The 24058-nt window shown below is 60.1% G+C and overlaps 1 protein-coding gene across 1 annotated transcript in view; it reads left to right on the forward strand.

Moving 5' to 3' along the window:
• CCDC187 (coiled-coil domain containing 187) overlaps nt 1–24058 on the forward strand; it is a 51959-nt gene that overhangs the window by 662 nt on the left and 27239 nt on the right. The window contains exons 2-10 of the mRNA XM_055269890.2: nt 138–619; nt 3267–3365; nt 5730–5831; nt 10464–10598; nt 11119–12278; nt 12711–12805; nt 15990–16597; nt 17079–17172; nt 21079–21191. Coding sequence (XP_055125865.1) covers nt 138–619; nt 3267–3365; nt 5730–5831; nt 10464–10598; nt 11119–12278; nt 12711–12805; nt 15990–16597; nt 17079–17172; nt 21079–21191 — 2888 coding nt within the window. The remainder of the gene's footprint in view (nt 1–137; nt 620–3266; nt 3366–5729; nt 5832–10463; nt 10599–11118; nt 12279–12710; nt 12806–15989; nt 16598–17078; nt 17173–21078; nt 21192–24058) is intronic.

Genomic DNA, 24058 nt, shown 5'->3' on the forward strand with positions numbered 1-24058 from the left:
GGGTGTATTCCAGGCCCTCCTCTCCACCTCCAGTCTGTGGAGCAGGAATGCCCAGGGAGGTGAGGCCAGTCTGAGCGGTTCTGCTCGGCACCTCTGCGCCTGCATGTCTGACCAGCATGTCTGCTGTTCCCTCCCAGGCTCCGCGCACCTGCAGCCGAGGATGACGTGGAAGCCCTGAGGTGGCCCGGGCCCTCCCGGCAGCCGGATCCGCCCTGGGCAGCTCCCCACGTGGTCGGGTCTGAGGACCTCGAGGAGCCAGGCCCCTGGGGGAAGGCCTGCAGCCTGCCCATGTGGTCCACAGGCCCGGAGGCCAGGGATGGGGACAGCTCGGTGTCATCGGGCCGCCTCTCATGCTCTTCGGGGGGCCACGAAGTGTGTGTGTCCTGGAAGGAGAGGCCGCCCCAGGTGTTGGGGCCCCAGTGGAGGCCCAGAAAGAGTGACCCTCGGCTGGAGCAGCTGAGAGACAAGATCCGGGCCCAGGTGTGGCGGCAGGAGAGCTGTGCGTCCCTGGGCACCTCAGCCCCCTCCAGCGCCTCCAGACTCCACAAAGCCTCCGCGCTGGCGCATAGGAGGAAAACCCAAGAGGCAAAAAATCCCCCTCCAGCCCCTGAATGCTCAGGTCAGTGGCCGCTTTGCCAGAGAGGGACAGGAGGACTGCGAGGCTGTCGGGAGGGTGGAGAGCGGGCAGGATCGGGCTGTGCTGGACACGTGGTGGGGGCCAGCCGGGTGTATGCAGTGTGCCCCCAGGGTGGGGATTAGGAGTCACGAAGAGGTGCTTCTGAGCTGGGTCCATGATGAGGATCCCTCCCTGGAGACGGCAGGGGAGTGGTGGAGATGCCAGCGCCCAGGAGGGAGGGGCACACAGGGCTTGTGGCGCTGGGAGAGGGGGCATGGTCCCTGGACCTAGAGTCTGTGCCTTTGTCCCTGTAGCCTTGGGGGGCTGCATGGTCAGATTGGTGGGGACTTAGGTCAGGAGCGCCCTAAATGTCAGCCTGGGATTTGGAAAGTCTGGCAGCTTCCCTCCTGCAGGGACAGGGGGTGGGAGTGTGGTGGGGGGTCTTGTCCTTGGAAGGGTTAGGCGTGGGAGGGGTAACTAAAGAAGTTTGGAAACGGCTTCCCTGTTGGAGTGATGTTGAGAGCCAGTCCTGTGGATTCTCTGTGTCCAGGTATTTAACTCTTTTCCTAAGAAAACAGGGAAGATGTTTTCCTCCTTTATTTTATTTTATATTTATTTTTTATTTTTTTGAGATGGAGTCTCGCTCTGTCACCCAGGCTGGAGTGCAATGGTGCAATCTCATTGCAGGTTCAAGCGATTCTCCTGCCTCAGCCTCCCGAATAGCTGGGATTACAGGCACTCGTCATCATGCCTGGCTAATTTTTGTATTTTTAGTAGAGATGGGGTTTCACCATGTTGGCCAGGCTGGCCTCGAACTCCTGACTTCGTGATCTGCCTGCCTCAGCCTCTCAAAGTGCTGGGATTATAGGTGTGAGCCATGGTGCCCAGCCTCCTCTATTTTTAAGATAACTTCTGATTAAAAAAAATATGTAGTCCAGGCACAGTGGCTGATGCCTGTAATCCCAGCACTTTGTGAAGCTGAGGCGGGCAGATCACGAGGTCAGGAGATCGAGACCATCCTGGCTAACACGGTAAAACCCCGTCTCTACTAAAAATACAAAAAAAAACCTAGCCGGGCGTGGTGGCGGGCGTCTGTAGTCCCAGCTACTCGGGAGGCTGAGGCAGGAGAATGGCGTGAACCAGGGAGGCGGAGCTTGCAGTGAGCCAAGATCACGCCACTGCACTCCAGCCTGGGTGACAGAGCAAGACTCCGTCTCAAAAAAAAAAAAAAAAGTAACGTATGCATAACATAAAATGTACCATCTTAACCATTTTAAAGTGCACGATTCCGTGTCACTGAGCGCATTCACGGTCCTGCAGCCACCATCCTCCATCTCCAGAACTCTCCATCTTCCCAAACTGAAGCTCTGTCCCCATGAAACACTTACCCCCGTCCCCTCCCAGCCCCGGGACCCTTCGTCCTACTTCCTGTCTCTCTAGCTCTGACGACTCTGGAGACCTCATATCAGTGGAATCACACAGAATTTGTCCTTTTGTGACTTTGTTTTTTTAAGGCGGTGCATGTTTTTGTGGCGGGGGGGAGGTATAATAAGCACAAAGAATGAATAAAATGGAATAAAAATCATTCCAATTCCCCATGTACCTTCCTCCCCCAAACTGCCTGAGCGAACACTTTGGGGTGCACCCCTCTAAGTCATTACTTCCCTTTGCAAGAACAGGATTTGAAGCCCATATGTGGTACCTCCTTCCTGGTGCTACGTGGTCCAAATCCCACCCAGGGCACAGCACGAGGGCGTGCAGGGCCTGGCTCACTGCTGGTGGCTCCGTGGAGCCACTGCCAGAGGCGTTTCTCTGCGAGATGCCTGCATCGTGCCAAGCGCTGGTGCAGGTCCTGATGAGCCCCATTGGATGCATCCTCAGGCCTGGAACATTGGTCATATGTGCTGTTCAAAGGTTTTTGAGGCTGGGCAGGGTGGCTCACGCCTGTAATCCCAGCACTTTGGGAGGCTGAGGTGGGCAGATCACGTGAGGTCAGGAGTTCGAGACCAGCCTGGCCAACATAGTGAAACCCCGTCTTACTAAAAATACAAAAATTAGCCATGGGGCTGGGCACAGTGGCTCACACCTGTAATCCCAGCACTTTGGGAGGCAGAGGTGGGCAGATCACTTAAGGTCAGGAGTTCAAGACCAGCCTGGCCAACATGGTGAAACCCCATCTCTACTAAAAATACAAAAAAATTAGCCAGGTGTTGTGGCAGGCGTCTGTAATCCCAGCTACTCGGGAGACTGAGGTAGGAGAATCACCTGAACCTGGGAGGTGGAGGTTGCAGTGAGCCGAGATCACACCACTGCACTCCAGCCTGGGCGACAGAGCTAGTCTCCGCCTCACAAAAAAAAAAAAAAAAAAAGTCTTTTGAATTACAAAAATTAGCCAAGCATGGTGGCCGGCACCTGTAGGCCCAGCTACTCGGGAGGCTGAGGCAGGAGACTCGCTTGAACCCAGGAGGCAGAGGTTGTAGTGAGCTGAGATTGCGCCATTGCACTCCAGCTTGGGTGACAGAGTGAGACCCTGTCTCAAGTAAATAAATAAATAAAGGCTCTTGAGCTGCTGCCAAAATGGAACCTTTTTTTGGAAATTCTTTGCGGATCTCTCTTCTCACGCTGCCTTCTTCTTTTCACCCTGTTCCAGGTTTCAGCATCTTGAGTGCAGCTGAGCGCAGAGTTGAAGCCAAGGCATCCCATGGCCAGGGGCGCGAGCTCTCCAGGGTCTCCCAGCACCAGGTTCCTGGTGAGTGGCTCTGTGGCCGGCTGCCCTGGTGCTCCGGGTTAGATGCTCAGGCCATGATGTGGGCAGCACATGCTGGGCCACCCTCACAGACAAAGACACTGAGGCTCAGGGAAGACCCCAACTGGAAAGAGGCCAAGCGGGGATTTGGAGCCAGACTGCCATTCTCTAGAGCCTGTGTTCTAACCCTCTGCCTCTCCAGTGGGGCAGGATCCAGGCAGGCCCTGCAGGGCAGGGGAGCTGAGCAGGGGCGTTTTTTGTTGTTGTTGTTTGTTTGTTTGTTGTTTGTTTTTGCTGAGAGATCTCCTGCACAAAATAGGCGAGGAGTTTTCTGTGTGGCTGCATGTCAGCCACAGGGAGTGGGTCTGGGGCCCTCCAGGTCCCTGCCAGCTCCTGGGATCGCTTTTCCGTCTTGTAGGTGGGAGGCACTGCCCCCACAGCCCACAGATGGGGAGACGCTGAACCGTTGGTGGGCCCCCAGGCTCGTGAGGAAGGGGCCGGGGCCAAGGGCCCCATCAGGTTTTTGCTCACTCATTTGCTCGACAAATGGGAGGAGTAGGATGGAGGGAGCAGGAGCTGCTGCTAGGGGCTGGAGGATGTGGCCTTCATCCCGGGCAATGGGAGCCATTAAGGTCTAGGTGGGGAATGGCCGTGAGCTGGGCTTGGGCAGGCTCACTCTGCTGCCGGGGCACAATGGATGCAGGAGGCTCTCTCGAGTCCAGAGACAGGCAGACGCCGGCAAGATTCCTGAGGCCCAGAAAGAAGGATGGGGAGCTTGGGAGCAGAGGCGTTTCGGGCTCAGCACGGGGACTCACGTGCATTTTCGTGGGGACAGTTGTTGCCATCCCATCGGGGCAGTGCCGGCTGGGTGGGTCCAGGTCGGTGGTTTCTCCATGAGGTCTGGTTGGGCAGCAGCCATAGGCACGCATTTGGGTGTGTCCCTCCCATGTGGTGTGTGAGCCAGTGCAGATGTGGGTGGGGTCCAGGGCTGGCCCCTCGGAGAGCACAGTTGCCGGGGAAATCCTGTCCGTCCAGATCCAGTTCTGCCTGAGCTCCGTGGTCAGCGCCACTTTGTTCCTCCCTCCTCCGCCTTCCAGGGGGACTCCAATGGCATCAGCTTGATGACCACTCTCCCTGCCTCTGCCCCTGCCCCAGGTCAAGTTCAGGGTCCAGCAATGGGTCACTCAGGGACCTCAGCCACCCCATCCTATCAGTCCCCGGCTCCTGGCAGCCTCGTTTTCATGCTCCGAGTTTGAGAACTCTCCAGAAGCAGGCATGGAGGAGGCCTTTTTTTAAGTGCCCAGTTCAGTGGCGCTAAGCGCATTCATAGCACTGTGCAGCCATTGCCAGCCTCCATCTCTAGAACTTTCCATCTTCCCAAACTGAAGCTCTGTCCCCACTTACTCTCCATCCCCCTCCCCCAGCCCCTGGCACCTACCTTCCTACTTCCTGTCTTTATGGCTCTAGTGACTCTGGGGACCACACAGAGTGGGATCACAGTCTGTGTCCCTTGCAGAGGACCTGGCTCTTGAGGCTCCTCCTGCCAGCAGAGTTGGGGCCTGGAAAACCAAGGGACAGACCCAGCCTGGACCGAGTGGCATTTGGAGGCCCAGACGCCTTTGGGCCAGGGTCCTCTTCTGTGGGTCCCCACCCATGGGGACAGGGCAGGTTCTCGCATGGCGGCTTCCCAGATATGCCCCCACCCCAGCTGTGCAGAGACTAAAGGAAGTCGGAGGCAGGGAAAGATGACCAGCCAGCCTCCGAAGCCGGGCCCTCTCGGTGGCCGCTGCACTCACTGCGGGACTTTGAACAAACCCCGCCCCCTCGGGCTCTCCATCTCCTCCCCATCAGCAGAGGGGTCCACCCCGTGGTGCCAAAGCCCCCCCAGGTCTTGCCCTCGCTCCTCCTGGCCCTGGTCCCAGAGATGTTCAGTCCGGCTGCTGCCACTCTGTGCCTTCACTTGGGGCCTGGCCCGTCCAGTCATTCATTCAGTCAGCAAACAGTCCTGAGTGCCCATGGCCCGGGCCCCCAGCTGGGTGCTGGATTCAGAGATGAGAAACTGGTTCCTGTCCTCAGGACCTCTGGGCCTAGAGGGGAGGCAGCCAGACACTCGGGAGGGTATTTGAATAGGTATGCCTGCCTCTCTAAGGAGGAGTCCCCAGCGGCAGTCCCCAGGCAGAGCTCTGCAGGGGACGTGACAGTCAGACTGTGCCCTGTCCCCAGCGTTAGCTGCCCACCCTGGCTCTCGCCAACCAGGGAGCAGGACTGGCAATGTTTATGGCTCTAGGAACTGTGCTTGCCACGTGGGGGGCCTGCGTGTCATTTTACTGCTCACCCTCTCTCCTTCCTTTCTCTTCCTCACTGAAGTTCGAAGGGAAAAACCCAAAAGGGTCAAGAGCAGTTCTTGCAGAAGAGAGAAGACCCCCAAGTCGCCCTCCCCTAGAAGAGTGGCCAAAGACAAAGACGAAGGTAAGGTTTGCTATTTGGGGGCCCTGGCACACTAGGTGCATATGATCCTGGCACACTAGGTAGGCAGATAGCTTTCATTTCTGGGGCTGGGGCTGGGGCTAGGACTGGCCAGCCGGACTGCCATGTGCACAGGGTTCTGCAGGGCACCTGGGTTTGGCAGGCCCGGCTGGAGTGTCAGGGCTAGTGTCCCAGGCAACTGGTGACCTTGGCCACCACTGGAGCAGCAGGTGGTTCCTGTCCGGGCAGGGGCGTGTCCCTTGAGACAAAGTGAAAGTCCACAAAACACCAGGCACTATTGTCCTCTCAACACCCGGAGACTAGGCTAGTCTAAGAAAACAGAGCTGTTCAACCATACTGTAGCATGCACTGGCAGCTCACGGTACCCACAACTCACACCACCCGCAGCTCTTGGCACCCGTAGCTCAGGGCACCCACACCCCATGGCACCTGCAGCTCAGGGCACCCGCAGCTCACAGCACCCGCAGCCCATGGCACCCCCAACTCACGGCACCCACAGCCTACGCCACCCACAGCTCACGCCACCTGCAGCTCATGTCACCTGCAGCTCACAGCTCTTCAGAGCAGTAACAGATACTGGCATGGGTGCATGTGTGGTGGGCAGCTCAGGGCACGCTTGGCTGAGGGAGCTGTGCTTGCTTTCTTTGTCACACGGTCACATTTAATGAGCAAGCCCAGGGTATCTCCTTCCACCTGCACACTTGGGGGTGGGAAGAGTCTTCCGCAGACCTCACTCCCTCCAGTAGCTTGGGGACTTCGCGCAGGCACATGGGGTGTGTGAGTCAGCCATGGGCTTGCGTTACGTTAATTTCACGAGTGTTTCCCGGACAGTCCAGTCAGGTAATCCTGTGGGTGGATCCCAGGGGTCTGATCCAGGCATCTCCCCGCCGAGGACCAGGCAGAGGTGTCAGTGCCCTGCAGAGACCCAGTGGCCCAGCCTGGGCATGCGTTTCAGAGCTTGCAGGGCGAATCCGACAGTGGCCCCTGCCCTTGAGCGAGTGGGTGGCAGGCAGAGTCCCTCCGGGCCTTCCTTCTGGGGCGTCTTCGAGGTCAGGGGAGTGGCCAGTGCCCGCACTCTGTGGGCTCACTGCAGTCTCCTGGTTCCCCGCAGAGGGTTGGCAGTCTTGCTCCCATTTTGTAGATGAGGAGCCGAGGTTCACAGAGTTTCCACAGCCTGCCTGGGGCCACACAGAGGGAGAGCCTCCCACCCATCCAGCCCGAGGCCGGTGCTCCTAACCTGGGAGCCCAGCTGTGTGCACCTGGGGCCACGCCTGGGCAGCTTGTCAAGGCCACCCTCCAGGCGTGGATTCTGGGGCCACCGAACCACGGGGTTTTGGAGACACCAGCAAGCGCCCCCAGGTGGAGTGAACGCCACCTACTAGGCTGAGATTGGCTCTGTGGGACCCTCACTCTAAGGGTGAGCAGTGCCAGCTCGCCGGCCACTCCCGTGATGCTCCATGCCTCCGTTTCTCCACACTGCGTGCAATCACAGCCCTGGGGCTGCGGGGAGGGGCACTGCATGGCGTGCGCTCTGTCCGTGCCCAGGTGCCTGAGTGTCTGTCCCGTGTCATCAGTCACCGGCCCCTCTGCTCTTAGGCAGAGCAGCAGCTTCCAGCCGACAGTAAATGCCTCTGTGTCCACACCCAGGGAGGACGTGCGGGTGAGGTGGGAGCTCAGCGGGCCGCAGGGCCACCGTGTGCATTCAGCAGGGCCAGAGGCCAAGCAGGAGGGGAAGGCGATCGAGGGACCCGGGCACCAAGAAGGTTCCGGAAGGCCGTGGAAACATGTGTACAATATAACAATTGTCTGCATGATCACCCCCTCCCTCCCCCAGGTCTTTGGTTTGTTATTTTAATGGCTCAGTTGAAAAATGACCTCCTTTCTGCCTGACACTGGGTCAGAGGGCATGCCACCGGCCGCATTCATCATCGTAAGCACCGTGTCACTCTGACAGTGTTGACCATTAGTTTCTGTCAGTGACGAAGTCACAGCTGGGCTAAGGAGAGATGAGTTTTGGTTCAGAGGTCAGAGCCACAGGACTTGGGAATTGGATGAATTGGAAATTTGCTGTAGTTAACAAAAAATTAAATCACGATAGTTATAAAATATTCATCCATCCGGGCCAAAGGAAAATGAAGCCCGATATTTAATTTCAGATTATATCGCCTCACTTTGCATTTTTTATCATAGATGAGGTCGGCCCCAGAACTTTGACAGGGCACTTGGGGACTTCATGCATTTCCACAGATTAAAAATCCTCTTGTAAAATAATTAATTGCCATTAAACTGCTCCGCGGAAGAAAAAATGTGCCCATCAGGAGGCATTTATCGAGCGGGACCCTCTGGCGGGCTAATGGGGAAGTGAGCAGCCAGCAATGGATGGGCTGGGCGGGCAGGCGGGCAGCCCCTCCCCAGGCGGGTCCCTGGCCCAGCACCCCAGTGAGGGAGAGCAGCTGTAGGGACTAGGATGGAGAAACCTCACCGGGGCTCCCCTCCATGCTGGGTCCCCCCCGAAACCCAGCTGTGGCCAGCTGGGTCACGCTGGCCTCAACGCCGGCCTTTGACACCACCCTGAGCCAGTGGAATCCTGACCCCCTTCCAGGCCTAACTCCTGCAATGATCGTGACTGCCCTTTCATTCTTGTGGCCCTATGGGAGGTGCTGTGAGATATGCACCCCATTTTACAGATGGGGAAACTGAGGCATGGATAAGTGAATCACTTGCCTGAGGCCCATGGCTGGTGAGTGGCAGAGCCAGACTTAACCCAGGTCTGAGACTCCTGAGACCACACCCTAAACCTTCCTCTACCTTGGGGTCCTGTCCTAGACAGTGTATGGCCTTAAGGGGTCCTGCCCTAAAGTGGGTGTGGGGGCATGGCCTGGGGTCCTGTCCTGGAGAGGCCGTGGCCGTGGGAAGCCTGTCCTTGGGGACGTGGCTTTGGGAGGGCATGGCCTGGTGGGTGTGACCGTGTAGCCCATTCACCTTCCTGGAGAGGTAGCTTCAGGCCTGTGACTGATGGCCAGGGGTCGGGGCAGTGTGAGGAGGGTGCCGTGTCTGGTGGTGCTAGGGAAGTCCCTGACTCAGTCCAGGAGCCTGACCCTGGGTGCTCGGGTCCCTGGATGGTCCCTGCCCAAGGCACTCTCATTAGGCAGAAAGTCCCCCTTCATGGGGGCCAGGGCGAGCCCTGGCTGAGTCTCCACAGTGGTCTTGACCCCAGGCCACGGAGTGGAACTGCCCTGGGCTGGGCCTAAGGAAGGGACGTAGGGGCCAGGGACCCATGGCATGTATGGTGTTGGCCCTGCAGAGCCAGGTGGAATAAGCAGTGTGTGTGAGTGAATGTGTGTGTGAGAGCACGTGAGGGCGTGTGTATATGAGCGTGTGAGTGTGTGTGAGAGCACGTGAGGGTGTATACGAGCGTGTGAGTGTGAGAGCATGTGAGGGCGTATAAGCATGTGAGAGTGAGTGTGTGAGAGCACGTGTGTATATGAGTGTATGAGTGTGTGGTTGTGTGTGAGTGTGTGAGTCAGCATATGAGACTGTGTGAATGTGTGTGAGAACATGAGTGTGTGGTGTGAGTGAGAGCATGTGTGTCTGTGTGAAAGTGTGTGAGAGGATGAGACCGTGTGTGAGCACGTGTCAGTGTGCAAGTGTGTGTGCATGTGTGAATGCATGAGTGAGCATGAGAGCACGTGAATGTGTGTGACAGCATGTGCGAAGGCATGCGTGTGACAGTGTGTGAGCATGAGTGTGAGCATGTGAGTGCCTGCCAGCATTGGAGTGCGTGTGTGAGCCTGTGAGCACGTGAGGGAGTTGTGAGCGTGTGTGTGGGCATGTGTGTGACAGTGTGTGAGCATGTGAGCCCAGGGCTGGCCCTGCTTCCGGCCTTTGCCAGGGCCCTCGTGGCTGGGCCCATGGGGCTGGCGGGGCCGGTGTTGGCATCGGTGGCCGTGAGCTGGGCTGTGAAGTGCCACCTGGATGAGCGCTGCTCACTGCGTGATGCCGTTTGTGTGCAAAGGCTAGTTTGTACTCGGGACGTGGGGCCGTTTGCTGCTGCGATGCCCGGGACTCCCTGTCCTGCCAGCCTGGGAGCCTTCACCACTGCTCACTCGTGTGACTGCTGGCTCTGCTGGCCTAAAAGCAGGTTAATCTCCTGTGGCTGGGCGCATGTGGCCAGTGGTGACAGGACCTCCCATGCTTCGCGGAGCCCGATGTGCAGTGCGGAGTGGAGGGTGGGGCTGCTGGCTCGCGGTTGTCACTCCAGCTGCTGCTGCTGCTCGGCGTTTCTTTTGCATGGGCTGTGTGCCCTGCCTGTGCTGAGAGCTTCACCCGCAGAACTGTGGGGCAGGTCCTGTTGTCCACGCTTTCCTGAAGAGGACTCTGAGAGTCAGGGAAGCCACTTGCCCATGGCCACCCTGAGACTCGGCCTTGCCCCGTGCAGGCTGAGGGTCCTGCTCTGCCCAACAGGGGCCTGGACATGAGGGATATCCCCCCTGTGCCCTCTGGGAGTGTTGAAGTGGCCTCCTGGGGCTGTGCAGAGCCACCAACCTCCCCGTCCGGGCCAGTGCCCAGAGGGCCACGGGGCGCCCGGCTGTGTGCATGTTTTCTCTTTTTAAGATTTGGAGCTGGTTGGTGTTTACGCCTGGAGAAAGGGACAAGCTCTGGTGAGGTCGCTGCTTGGGCCCCCTCCTGTCCTCCGCAGGCACCATAGCAAGGATCCCTCAAGAGACCCGGCTCTCACCATGGACTCAGGTACCTGTGCCTCTGCCATGGAATCTGTCCTGCTCTGCTGTGGCATCTGGGGGTGGGCGCAGAGGAGGAGACACCCAGGTTCCAGGCCGCCTGGAAGGAGGAGGTATTGGCACCTCTCACAGCAGCCTGCAAACACCCTCCAAACCTGCCACCCATTCAACTGGGGACTTCGGGCAATAAGTGTTTTCAAAGCGTAAGGAAAGGGTTTCTGTCCCTGGGAGGCTCCATCGCCAGTTCCCGGGGCAGGCATGCTGCTGAGGCTGTCTCCTGGCAGGAAGGCAGGATGGGAGCCGGCAGGGGCTCCCCAGACACAGGCACCCTCCACCTGTGCTTGGCTACCGTGCGCAGAGCGGCGGCTCATCACACAGGCGTGGTGCCCATCCTCAGAGGGCTTCTGCCCAGCAGGGGCCCGAGGGCCTCCTTGCCGCCCCCACGCTCTTTGCCACCAGCCCGGATGGAGGAGCTGGCTTTGCTCTCCCCTCCGCTCACCTCCTCACCCCTGACGCTCCTGTCTTTGCAGGAGACAGCGAGAAAGTCATAGCTGCCGAGTGCTCACCAGTCTGTGCCCAGTTGCCCGGTGCCACCTCCGCCCACAGTGACCAGCAGGTGTCTGGGAACACACCCAGCCTGGCTTCCTTCGACCAGCCGGCGACCATCCAGACGGCCATGGCCATCCTACAAGACCTGCGCCAGCAAATCCAGGCTGGGCTGGAGCTGGCCCAGGCCCGCAAGGGAGGGCAAGAGCTCGGGCCGTCAAAGCGGAGGCTGCAGGACGTGGCAGGGAGGGGCCGCTGCAGGGACCCCAGTGCCCAGAGCTCCTTCTCTAAGGGTTCCTGCGCCATGACAGAGAGGAAGCATTCCTCTTCAGAGAGGGCCAGGAGTTTCCACGCCTGGGAGCCCTGGAGCTCCTCCACTGGACGGGAGTCCTGTCCACAGAGGGCCTGGGGGGCCCAAGGACAGGACCGCTCCTTCCAGAGGCCAGAGAGTCCCCATGAGAGGTTGGGCCACTTCTCCCAGCGGCCCTGGAGTGCGTTGGCTGGGCAGGCCTGCAGTCCGCAGAGGGCCTCGGGGGCCCAAAGACAGGGCCCCTCCTCCCAGAGGCCTGACAGCCCCCCTGAAAAGCAGAGCCCCTTCCCCCAGCAGCCCTGGAGTGCCGCAGCCACACAGCCCTGTCCACGGAGGGCTTGGACTGCCTGTGAAGACTGGGAGGCCCCTGGCCCCAGACTGTGGAACCCTCTGGAAAGGCCCAGTCCTCCAGCCCAGCGGCCCTGGAGCAGCTCTGGCGTGCAGAGGGCCGGCCCCCAAGGCAAGGGCAGAGGCATCGGCCCCCCTGCCTCGGCTGCCAAGCATGTCCTGCCAAGGCCCACCGGGAGCTTCCCTCAGAACCCACTTGGGAAGGAGAAGGACGCGCTGCGGCCCTGCCCCAGGCCCCGGGGGCTCCTGGGACCCTCGCACAGCTCCGAGTCCTTGCGGGAGTTCATACGCCAGAAGGCGCGGGCCCGGCGGCGGCAGGCCCTGGAGGAGAAGGCCTCGGCCCTGCGTACACGGGAGCTGAGGAGCCGGAGGCTGCAGGAGGTCTACCGGCAGCAGAGGGAGGTCGTCCTCAGCAGGGCGGTCCCTGTGGTCTCCCGGACCACCCCTGGCATCGTGACCTTTGTCCCCAGTTCTGCACAGTCCGGGGTACGTGCCGGGGGTGGGTTGGGGGGACTCAGCTCAGCCATGGGCCCGAGGCTTGGGCGCTCAGGTGCTGCCTCCAGCCCCCTGGTGTCCTCCAGGGAGTGGCTAGGTGAGGGTTGCAGCAGGGGGCTGGAGACTTCGTGGCGTCGCTGCCACTGCCTGTGGAAAGCCAGCGCTTCTGTGGATGCCTCCCTGGGGGAGGCCCTGGTGAGATGCAGGGTCAGAACTGGGCGCCTTTGCCCCTGGGTGCAATGGGGCTCTGGAGGGACCCCCTTGCCTCTCACAGCCCCTGAAGTGGGACCCCGATTCCTGCAAGGCTCTGGGGAAGCAGCCTGAGACCCCCAAGGGAGGTCAGGGCCTAGCTCTGAGGCTGAGAGAATGGGGCGTGTGGACTTCCCGAGCGGGGGGCTCTGATGGCATTGCCCTCTACTTTAGGGCCTGGAAGCCTCTGGGAGCCTGGAGTCCCCAGTGCTGGAGTGGAGCAAAGTGACCTCTGGCATGGTGTTGGGGGGCCGGGAAGCCCCAGGCAGGTGGGTGTGAAAGTGCGGGTGCTGCACGTGCCGGGCGGGGCCTGGCAGGGGGGCAAGAACAGTTCTGGGTGCGTTCTGGGGCCCTCGTGACATTGCCTCATGACTCAGAGGCTCCTCAGGTGGGGCAGGCTCTGCCCTGCTCGCCCACAGTGCCCCCTGGCTGCTTGGAGGAGGCAGTCACCACTGTGCTTGTTCTCACAGAGGCAAGAGTCGCATCAAACTTAAATCCACCACGTTAAAGTGCACGTTCCGTGGCATTGAGCACCTTCACCGTGTGCTGTGCAACCACCACTTCCACTGAGTTCCAGAACATTCCATCTCCCCATGAGTCCCCACCCTCAGGAGGCAGCCCCTTCTGCAGCCCTTGTGGGGGGGCCATGGGGGTCTCCTTTCTGCCTCAACGGATTTGCCTATTCTTTTTTTTTTTTTTTTTTTTTTGAGATGGAGTTTTGCTCTGTCGCCCAGGCTGGAGTGCAATGGCACAATCTTGGCTCACTGCAACCTCCACCTCCCAGGTTCAAGTGATTCTCCTGCCTCAGCCTCCTGAGTAGCTGGGATTACAGGCACCTGCCACCACACCCAGCTAATTTTTTGTATTTTTAGTAGTGACGGGGTTTCACCACATTGGCCAGGCTAGTCTCAAACTCCCAACCTCAGGTGATCCACCTGCTTCGGCCTCCCAAAGTGCTGGGATTACAGGAGTGAGCCACCGCGCCCCGCCTGGATTTGCCTATTCTTGACATTTTATCTAAATGGGATCACCACGTATGGGTCTGGCTTCTCTCACCGAGGATAACGTTTTCTAGGCTCATCCATGTTGCAGCTTGAGTCAGAACTTCATTGAGTCTCTGGCTGAATAATGCCCAGCTGTGGGCAGGTGACCTTTTCTTTACAACCTCGTGGCCGACGGATGCCTGGGCTCCACCTGCCGCTGCCGTGAACGGGTGCTCGCACCTGCTTTGGCCCTTGAGCTGTTTCTCTTGGGTGCTGCCTGGGAGTGAATTGCATGGGCACGTGCACCTCTGTGTGCAGCTTTCTCGGGGACTTGCACCCTGTTCTGCACAGCAGCCGCCCTGGTTCCCATCCCCCGGCCAGCGCGAGGGTCCCCATCTCCCCACTTCCTCACAGCGCTTACTTTTCGGTTCTTTTCTGTGTTTCTGTTTTGCTTTGACTACCGTGTATTTTAATTTCTGGAGGCCCCTCCCCCAGGGGCATTGTGAATCACACGCGTGGGGTCTGAAGACCTCCCTCCACTTTGCTTGGGGGAGTCGAAGCTGGGTCTCGCCCAGGAAGGGCTGTGGAAGGCCCCAGCTTCAGGCCAGTAGCAAACACTCTGGCCTGGCCTCACGCTAGGCACCTGTGAGGAGCTCATGGCCAGGCCTCCTGCATGCCCTGGGTTCCAGCGGGCAGGGGGAGCTGGCTCAGAGGCCAGGGAGGGGGCTCCCACCCACCAGGAGCGTCCCACCCTCGACTCCCTCAGGGCTGCCCCTGGCGTATCTTTGGCAGCTGGTGTTGGGGGCTTCAGGATGGCCCCTGGGAGCTCAGCTCCCACCCCTCTCTGCAGGACCCGACCCCTCCCTCTGGCTCCTTTTGGCTCCATTTTGTCTTGAAGGCGCTCGTTTTGGGATTCCTTCCCAGGAATCTGGGTCACAGGGCAGCCCAGGGGCTGCATCTCTCAATGTCCAGCAAGACAAGGACACAAGTCCTGAGTATGCCACTGGGTGAGCGTCCCATGCTAGCCCCGCTGTGTCACCCCCTCCCCAAGGGCAGCCCCTCCCCCACTGGCCACAGTTGGGCTCCGTTTGCTGGGCAGCCTCCCAAGTAGCTGGGACTTGTCGTCTCGGGCAGCTGCAGGGCCTCATCTCACTTCATCATGTCCTTGTCTTTTTTTTTTCCCCCACCTAAAAAATTGTAGCCGGGCACGGTGGCTCCCACCTGTAATCCCAGCACTTTGGGAGGCTGAGGTGGGAGGATTGCTTGAGGCCAGGAGGTTGAGACCCGCCTGGACAACATAGTGAGACCCTGTCTCTCTTTTCTCCGGAACTCTTCATCTTCCCAAACCGACACTCTGTCCCCATAAAACACTAACTCTCCATCTCCTCCCCAGCCCTTGGCAGCCACCATTCTACTTCCTGTCTCTATGGATTTGCCTGTCCCAGGACCCTCATGTTAGCAGGAATGCACCGTGTTTGTCCTTTTCGTTACTGAAACACCAGGGGTTTCGTCTCAGTCCTGCTGCTTGCCACACAGAGGCCAATTGCGGAGACAATGAGTATCGCCAGGGAAGAGGCTTTAATTGAGTGCCGCAGCCGAGGAGATGGGGGCTTAGTCTCAAATCCAACTCCCTGACTGACTAAAGTTGGGGTCTTGCGTATCAGGGAAGGAATGCAGCTCTGTGCAGGAAACGGGAACTAGGGAAGGGTAAGGAAGCAAGCGTGATGAACGAGGAGTCTGGCGTCTCATTGTCCAGGTGTGGTGATCTGCTGCTCCTTGGTTCTATGTGGGAGGCCTGATGGTAGGTTTCCTGAGAAAGGAACTCAGGTAAGACAAATGAAACTTTCTCACGTGTTAAGACCGGCCGGGCTCATTTCTATGTTTATTCAAAAGAAACCAGGAATGTGAGTTCCAGGGAACCGTTGGGCCAGTTTCATTTTGTGGCTGACTTATTCTACCAAGGGTGATATTGTAGCCTGCGTCGGAATGTCCTTCCTTTTCAGGGCTGAATACTATTCCACTGTGTCGGTGGACCTCATTTTGCTTCTCCATTCATCTCGGTGGACACTGGGTGGTTTCCACCTTTTGGCTGTTGTGAATAAGGCTGCTGTGAACATGGGTGACGTCTTTGAGACTCTGACTTCAGCTCTTCTGGGTGCATGGCCAGAGGCAGACTTGCCAGACCCATGGTTGTTCTATGTTTGACCGAACTGCCTCTCGCCGCGGCAGCACTGTTTTACACTCCACCGGCAGTGCCTCTGTCCCCTCGCTCACGCCTGGCCCTGTTCTTTGCGGCAGCTGTGTGGTCTGTTGTGTGGATACCATCACCGCTTCCGTGGTCCCTGCGGACAGACACTGGGTGGGTCACAGACGCTGCTGTGACGCTCGGTCCCGCAAAACACCCGTGCTTTCCGTGCCCTGCTGGGGCTACCGAGCCTGAGCTGATCTGTCCGTGTCTCTCTCCCTGCAGCTTCTGCCTGTGTTTGAACAGAGCCTGGAACCATGCTGAGACCCTAGAGCCCCCAGGGATGGGGGGCCCCCAAGATGGCCGGGATGCCCCCGTGCTGCTGTCAGCCTCACCCTCTCTGGGATCCCTGGAGCTCCAGGACCTGACCACCCGCCACCTGCCCCGGGGGCTGTGTATCGACCTGGACCCGAAGGAGGCTGAGCGCCTGGGCACTTCCAGCTCCCTGCACCTCCAGCATAAGCAGGCGCGGCTGCAGGCGCTAGAGACCACAGCCAAAGTCCTCAAGCAGTGGGTCGATAGCCTCACCGCCAAGCTGCAGGGTGCTGAAGCGCCGGACACTGTCAGGGACCCAGCTGTGGGCCTGCTGTGCTCGCGCCCCCACACCCTACCTGCCGCCCCCACGCTCGCCACCCCCACGCCCGCTGCCCCAGCCTGCCCCGGAGCCTTGGGGCCCAACGGGGGCAGAGGGGCACCTGGGGAATGGGTGAGCGTGCAGCCCCAGCCCCGTCCCTCCACCTACTTCCTGGATGGCGAGACACTGCCGTGGGGCCCCAGCTGGGAGCAACAGCAGAGCGTGAGCCCGAGGGCCCGCCGCGAGAGCAAGCCCCGAGGTAGGCCGGCACCCGGGCCACGGTGACTGCTGGGTGGCCAGGGGGTCCTGTGGGCTGGGAGGAATGGGGACCCCATTTTCTCTCTGAGCCTTGGTTTCCTTCCTGGAAAGGGGGCTAGGAGGACAACAGTCCAGGGGCTCTGAGCAGCATGGTGTACGTGGGCTTTCCCGAGTGGCCTGTGGTGTGTGTGGGCTCTTCCCTGTGGGATGTGTGAGCTCTCCTGTGTGGCACGTGGCACCCACAGCAGCTGTTGCTCCTGTCTTGTTCTCTGGCCAGAGGAAGGGTGAGGCTGCTCCCGTGGCTCCTTCCCTGCTGCCTCCCTGCCTTTCCTCCAGCAGAGGGGCCTGAGGGCCAGGGAGGCTCCCCCACCCCCACCCCTGCCAGGTGTGACTCAGGCTCCTCTCCTGCTGCGATGGCTTGAGTCTCCCGTCCCGTGCTCCCAGCTGACCAGGGAGTGAAGCCAGGTGCCCTCTTCCCCAAGGTTCCCCAGAGGAGGGACAGGTGGATGTGAAACTGGACAAAAGGCTGCAGAGAGGCGTGGTCCCCTTCCAGGCCCTCAGCCCCTCTCCGGGGAGGTAAGCCCACCTGCCCGCCCGCCCACCCACGCTCAGGGGCTGCCTCTCACTTCACCCCCATGTGTCCCCGTCATGCTGGTCCAGAGGCTGCGGCCAGGGACCCGGAGCAGGTGGTGCTGGCTCAGACGCTGGCCGGGGCAGGGAAGCCCCGCGTCAGACACTCCCCCCACAAATGCCCCCTGAACTGGCTGCGGGCCTCGGGGACGCCATTGGTGCAGCTCCCTCTCGCCTGCTGCTCCAGACTGAGTGCAGGGACAGTGACTCGGGTGCTCCTTGCCATCCGGGCCCGGCGACCCCACCTGAGCTCTCAGGGCCGCCCATCCACAGAGCCTCACACGCCTTCTGGCTCCCATCCCCAGCACAGGCTGTGGCCTCCTCTGGGTCCATGTCACACAGGTACATCTGAAGCCCCTTCCCGGGGACACTTCGCCTGCCCTGCACCCCCAGGCCCCTCTCAGCCCCAACTCCCTCCTCCCGGGGGAGCATCTGCCCTACCCCAGCGCCTGCAGCCCCAGTGAGCCCCAGACTGAAGCAGAGCCCAGCAGGCTCGGTCCATGGGGGCTTTGCAGGTGGAAACTGAGTTAGATGCTCGTGACAGAGGTTGCAGCGCATGAGGCGGCGGCTCCCTCCCGAGCACCTAAGCCCCAGCAGCAGCTGTGGCCTTGAGTCCCTCCTGGGGATTTGTGAACACGTTTGGATCTCCTCTCCTGAAAAAGCCCCCTCCACACCTGCCCCCCACCAAAAATCTTCCTGTGAGCCCACCATCTGCCCAGCCGGCCACTCGCTCTTGCTGGGGTGGGCCGGGATCCCTGTGGCCCTCCTGGCCAGCAGTGCCCTCCTGGTCCCCACGGCTCCCTGCACACCGCATACTGCCAGGCGTTCTTGGGGCCACTCCTGGCCACTCTCACCCCTCCGTTCTTGACGGAAGCACCCTGGGTGAGGGATCCCGGCCTGACCTGAGCAGCTGCTTCCCAGGCAGCCCCAGAACCCAGGCTCGAAAGCTCAGCACCACGGGCGGGGCAGGCAAGAGGCCAGGCCAGCGGCCGTCTCTCAGGACGGCCTCTGTGCATCCTCAACGCGTGGCCAGGTCCACCAGGGACACCTAGACGTTGGCTCCCCGGACGCCAGGGCCTGGGTCATGCCACCCACCTCCACCAAGCTGTCTTCTGCTGGGTGGCCAAGGGCATGAGGGCAGACGCCATGTGTAGCCCTAGGGTGGCAGTGGGCACCGCAGCAGAGAGGCTGTTGCTCAGAGTCCACGTGTGGGGGAAGGGGGTGCCCCTCCTCAAGCCCAACCTTCCCTCCTTTCCCCCTCCTCCCTCCCCTCCTGTTGGGACATTTCCTGGCCCGAGGTCTCCCTTGCCCATCCTTCCTAGGAAACCCCACCAGCTTCCTCTCCTGAAGCCCCCCTTGCCCTTAGGGGATGGCGGGCTTGGTGCCTGCGCCAGGGCCTTTGAGTTGTGCCCCATCTCACTCCCAACCCCACCCGCTGCCCAGGCCCAGTCCAGCCCGTGGAACTGAGCCATTGTGACCAGAAGAGGGCAGCATCAGGCCAGACCTCGCCTCAGTCACCTGCAATGCCCCGGACAATTTCCGCCCAGCCCTTGAGAAGGGGTGGGAGGTGGAGGCGGTGAGAATTTTTGAAAAGGTTAATTTCAGTGCCCCGGGCTCCCAGGGGACCAGCTAGATCTGCCCCCAGGGCCAGACCCAGGCTGAGGTCTCAGCGTTCCTGGCCCAGCCTGGGTCCAGCCAGAGGGGCAGAGGGGCGGCCCGGGCTCCCTGTGGTGATGGCACCCAGACATTCCCATCAGGGCCAGGCACTGGGCTGTGCCCTCCACCCCCACATCCCTGCCGAGGCGGCGGAGAGACAGCAGGAGGCAGAATCATATTCATGAACCGTGGCCCGGAGGGACCCAGGTTGGTGGAGAGCAGGGATTAGGGAGAGGCTCAGAGGCGAGCTGCGCCCTCCCAAGGCTTCCGCCCCTGCTCAGGCAGCCAGGAAAGGGGCCTGGCCTGTCTGTTGCCACTCACCACTTGAGGGGCTGGAGCTTCAGGGCCAGCGCACGCAGCCTCTGCTGGTTCCACCTGCTGCCACCTGGTGCGTTTCCCACGCTGAGCCTCTCGGGTGCCCCAGATCCCGGCCGCCTCTCAGACTCGTTTCTTTTTTTTTTGTTTTGTTTTTATTTTTGAGATGGAATCTTGCTCTGTCGCCCAGGCTGGAGTGCAATGGCTTGATCTCAGCTAGCTGCAACCTCCATCTCCCAAGTTCAAGCAATTCTCCCACCTCAACCTCCCCTGCAGCTGGGATTACAGGCACCCGCCACCATGCCCAGCTAATTTTTGTATTTTTAGTAGAGATGGGGTTTCACCATATTGGCCAGGCTGGTCTCAAACTCCTGACCTTGTGATCTGCCCACCTCAGCCTCCCAAAGTGCTGGGATTACAGGCGTGAGCCACTGTGCCCAGCCTCAGACTGATTTCTGAGTTGGGGTGGGTCCGTCCCCTCTGTCCCATGGGAACCTGGCACTCAGTGGTGGAGGCACTGGGGCTTCTTCTAGCCACCCAGCCTGGGTTCCAGAACACTTCTCCAGGCCTGTGCTCCCAGGTGCCGTGCAGCCCCTCACGGCCTGGGCACATGTCCAGCTCCCCTGCAGCACCCGGAATGTGGGCGGGGGTTGGGAGGTGGGTCACCGCCATCACCAGACCCTGCACAGCCCCTGCCCACAGCAGGTGTGAGACAAACACCTGTGGGCCCTGCGGGCTGCTGAGGGAGGGCGTGTCTACCCCCTGCCCGACAACCCCTGGGCCACAGGTGTGGGCAGCATCTTCAGCCACTCCAGTGGGTTCTGGGTCACTGCGTACCAGGAAGCACAGATGGAGGCCCTGATGAGAAATGCGAAGTGAGGCGAGCCATGCTCACAGATGCAGGCTCAGCATACGCCCCAGATGCAGGCTCAGCATGTGCCCCGGATGCAGGCTCAGCACACGCCCCGGATGTAGGCTCAGCACACGCCCCGGATGTAGGCTCAGCACACGCCCTGGATGCAGGCTTAGCACATGCCCCAGATGCAGGCTCAGCACACATCCCAGATGCAGGCTCAGCACATGCCCCACCCGCAAACCCATCTCTCTGTGTACCCCAAAGACCCCTCATCCCAGTAGTGCTGCCCGCCCGTGCCTGGCAGCTCTCCCTCACCACTTGGCCACCTCCAGGAGAAAGGCCAGCGGCCACACCTGGCTCCTGGCTCTGTCAGCCTTGTGTGCTGGCCAGCCTGAGTGGGGGCAGGTGTGTGGGTCCAGCCGTGCCTGCCTTCATGGTCACAGCCTGGGTGCTCCCCAGATAGGTTGCCCTGCAGTCTCCAGTGCCACCCTTGAGCAGTGGGGTGAGGGTTACAGCTGATGTGTGACCCCGTTCTGCTCCGGGCCTGGTAGGCAGTGCCCTTAGTAGAAGGCAGAGATGGTCCCGATGACCACGCTGGCTGGGGAGACTCTGATCTTGGCCCTGGGGACCGACGGTGGCCACAGAAGCTGACCGTGCACACCCCTGTCCCCCCTGGGGTCTGAGTGCAGAGCTCTGAGCAGCCAGGCTTGGCGCCAGCGCTTCCCAGATGTGGGCTGGTGGCCTCACCTTGGCCCATGCCACCACGCTGGGACACATGCTCAGGCCCCACCCACTCACCCCTGCCTCCTGCTCACCCCTGCCTCCTGGCTCCCAGGCCTCAGGCCCTTCCCCCGCCAGGCTTTTGGCCCTTGGGTCCCACCTGGGCACACTGTTGGGGGTCTGAGAGCTGCTCCAGGCCACGGGAGTGCAGGTTCCTGCTCAACGAGGGGCTGTCACCCGGATCTCCCTATCTCCTGTCTCCTCCACAGGCCTGGCCCTGCCACACGTGTGCCTGTGTCTTCCAGCTCACATGCGGGCCCAGCCACGCTGCACCCTATCTGGGGCTCCCTGCAACTGGAGGAGACGCCGTTGGCCGGAGGGGCAGACTCTGTGGCGCCCTGGAGCCCCCGGAGCTGTGGTAAGGGCGACCCTGCGGACAGGCCCCGGGCTGGCTGGTCGGGTGGCCGGGGGCATCCGCCGAGAACCCCTTCCACTGCCTAGCACTGGAGCTTGGCCCTGCGGGATAGGGCAATCCTTTTCCACGTGGAGAGCATCCACGCCTCGTTATTAAAGCTTTTGGAGGCTTTCGGGACCCTCTGCGTGCTCTGTGCTCGCCACACCTGTGGTGATGGGTGCCGGGTGGATGAGACCCACGTGCTTATTTCATGACAGCCGTGCCCCGTGCCGCTGTGCTCAGCCCACCTCCTAGGACGCTCCCTTACAGTCCCATCAGCCCGGATTCGACTTTTTCTTCTGCTACTGTTTTCATCCTGGGTTTCCAACAAGCAGTGCCCACTGCCTGGTGCCCAAGGGACCCAGCAGCTGCTGAAGCCCTGGGCTTGAGGGCCTCGTGCTGGCGTGGGCTGCGCTGTGGGACCCTCCTGGCTGGGGGGCTTGGCAGGGCAGCTGGAGGGGCTGGTGCAGCCATGGGAACTGAGTGTGGACTCAGAAGGTGGGGGACCCCTATTTGCTGCTTCATCATTGTCCGTTGATTTTCTTCAAAAGATCAGGTTTTGAGCATTGGAGTAAAACACGTTCATGTCTGGCTGGGGGAGAGATGGTGGGAGGGTGCGTTCTGAGTGAATGGGGGCCCCCATCCAACCCCTACTCCTGGACCACCACCCCAGAGCAGCCCCAGGTACAACCTGCACCCTCCTCGGCTGGCAGCGGGGAGGCCTGAGGAAGACCTGGGGGAGTGGGCAGAGCCCCAGGCATTCCTGCTCCAGGGCCAGTGCCACGGGGAAGAGGAGGGTTCCAGTCCTGGGCTGTGGATGCCCATGGGGTGGGTTCAAAGCCTTGAGCTGGAGCCCTCCTGGAGGCTGCTTCCCGGCTGCAAGGGTGGGAGGCAGGCTCATCGAGTCCTCCCCAACTGACAGCGTCCTCCCAGGGCCCTGGAGCCACACCTGGCAGCTTCAGGGAAGCTGTTTTCTGTGGACCAGCAGAGAGGGTCCTGTGTGTGTGTGCATGTGCGTGTGTATGCTTGCTTGTGTGTGTGCATGCTTGCGTGTGTGTGTGTGGAGGGGAGGGCCTGTCGGGCTCACACTTGGAGCCCTCTGAGGGAGGAAGGGTCTGCGTCTTCTCCACCCTGGCCCCTCCCCTGGGAGACTCTCCCAGTCTCCAGGGTGTGGGAGCCTCTGCAGCCCTGGTATGCACCTGCCCTTCCTTCCACACACACCCTCTGAGCATCACTGCCTGCCTGGCACTGAGAGAGCGGGCCCCGGCCCTTATAGTGCCTGTGTTTCAGGGAAAGTGGGCAGTAAGAAGATGAGCAAGTGAGGATACACAGTGTGTGGGATCTGAGGCATGAGTGCCAAGGGGAGAATTCAACAGGAAGAGGCAGAAAGCGCATGTGCCGGGGGTGGGGTGGAGGCCGTTCAGAGCCAGGAAGGCCCCCGTGGGCCTCTGGCCTTGGTTGTTTTGCTGTCGTAACAGAATTCCAGAGACTGGATGATTTATAATGACCAGAAATGTATTGGCTCACAGTTCTGGAGTCTGGGAAGTCCAAGAACAAGATACCGGTGTCTGGCGAGGGCCTTCTTGCTGCATCAACACAGAGAGGAAGGCAGGAGGGCGAGGGGGAGAGGGCGAGAAGGAGAGAGGACGAGAGGGGGTGAGACTCTTCCTTTTATAATGAACCTGCACCCACAATGATGGCACTCATCCATTCACGAGGGTGGAACCCTCATGGCTGAATTGCCTTGTGGCTGAATTGCCTTGTATTTCAACATGAGGAGGGACAAACATTCAAACCATAGCACCACCTTTCCTCTCCCCAGAAAGTGCAGCCCAGGGAGGTGCAGCAAGCTTCCCAGGGTGCCCAGGGATTGGCTGGGATGGGGCTCTGTTCTCCCACTGCTGGATTTGCTGACTGCCCTTCCTGAAGGCTGGATGGGCAGGGGCTGGCTGCTGTGAGTCAGACAGTTCCAACGGCTGCAGGACAGCCACCTCTTGGCCAGGATCTCCCAAGGGGGTGAGGTCAGAGTCAGGCTCTGCCTCCTCCTTGGAAGGGGCAGCCTGAAGGGGCAGTTTTTACCCCTATACCTCATTCACCATCCTATGGGTGGAAGGTGCAGTAGCCCCAAGGGGACAGGCAACAGGAGTCTGTTGGGTCTAGCTTTTATGACTGGAGGCAGTGCTGTCCAAGAGAATCTTCTAGACATAAACACACCAGAGCTGTCCAATGGAACCTTCTAGACTTAAACACCCAGACCAGAGCTGTCCAGTGAAACCTTCTAGACTGAAACATGTAGACTAGCTCTGTCCAATGGTATCTTCTAGACTGAAACATGTAGACTAGCTCTGTCCAATGGAAACTTCTAGACTTAGACCAGAGCTGTCCAATGGAACCTTCTAGATTTAAACACATAGACCAGAACTGTCCAATGGAAGCTTCTAGACTTAAACATGTAGACTAGCTCTGTCCAGTGGAACTTTCTGGACTTAAATATGTACACCACACTGTCCACTAGAACCTTCTGCAATGAGGGAAATTCTCCAGATTCTGAGTTGTACGATATGGTAGCCACCAGCCACATGTGGCTGTCAAGCCATGAAATGTGGCCAGTGTGACTGAAGAGTGGCATTTTATGTTTTATTTTCTGTTAATTTAAGTTTAAATGTAAACGGTGGGTGTGGCTGCCAGCCGCCATGTTAGACAGCAGGGCCCTGGCTCTCAAACTCCACAGCCCCCACTGAGGGCAGGGATCCTGTCAGCCTCATTCTGGTTTGAGGCTGTGACTCCCCAGGACCCACGCCACGTGACTGAGAACGTAGCTAGTTAACATC

This window comes from Symphalangus syndactylus, chromosome 3 (genome assembly GCF_028878055.3).
Source record: "Symphalangus syndactylus isolate Jambi chromosome 3, NHGRI_mSymSyn1-v2.1_pri, whole genome shotgun sequence".
In the NCBI taxonomy this organism is placed as follows: Eukaryota; Metazoa; Chordata; class Mammalia; order Primates; family Hylobatidae; genus Symphalangus; species Symphalangus syndactylus.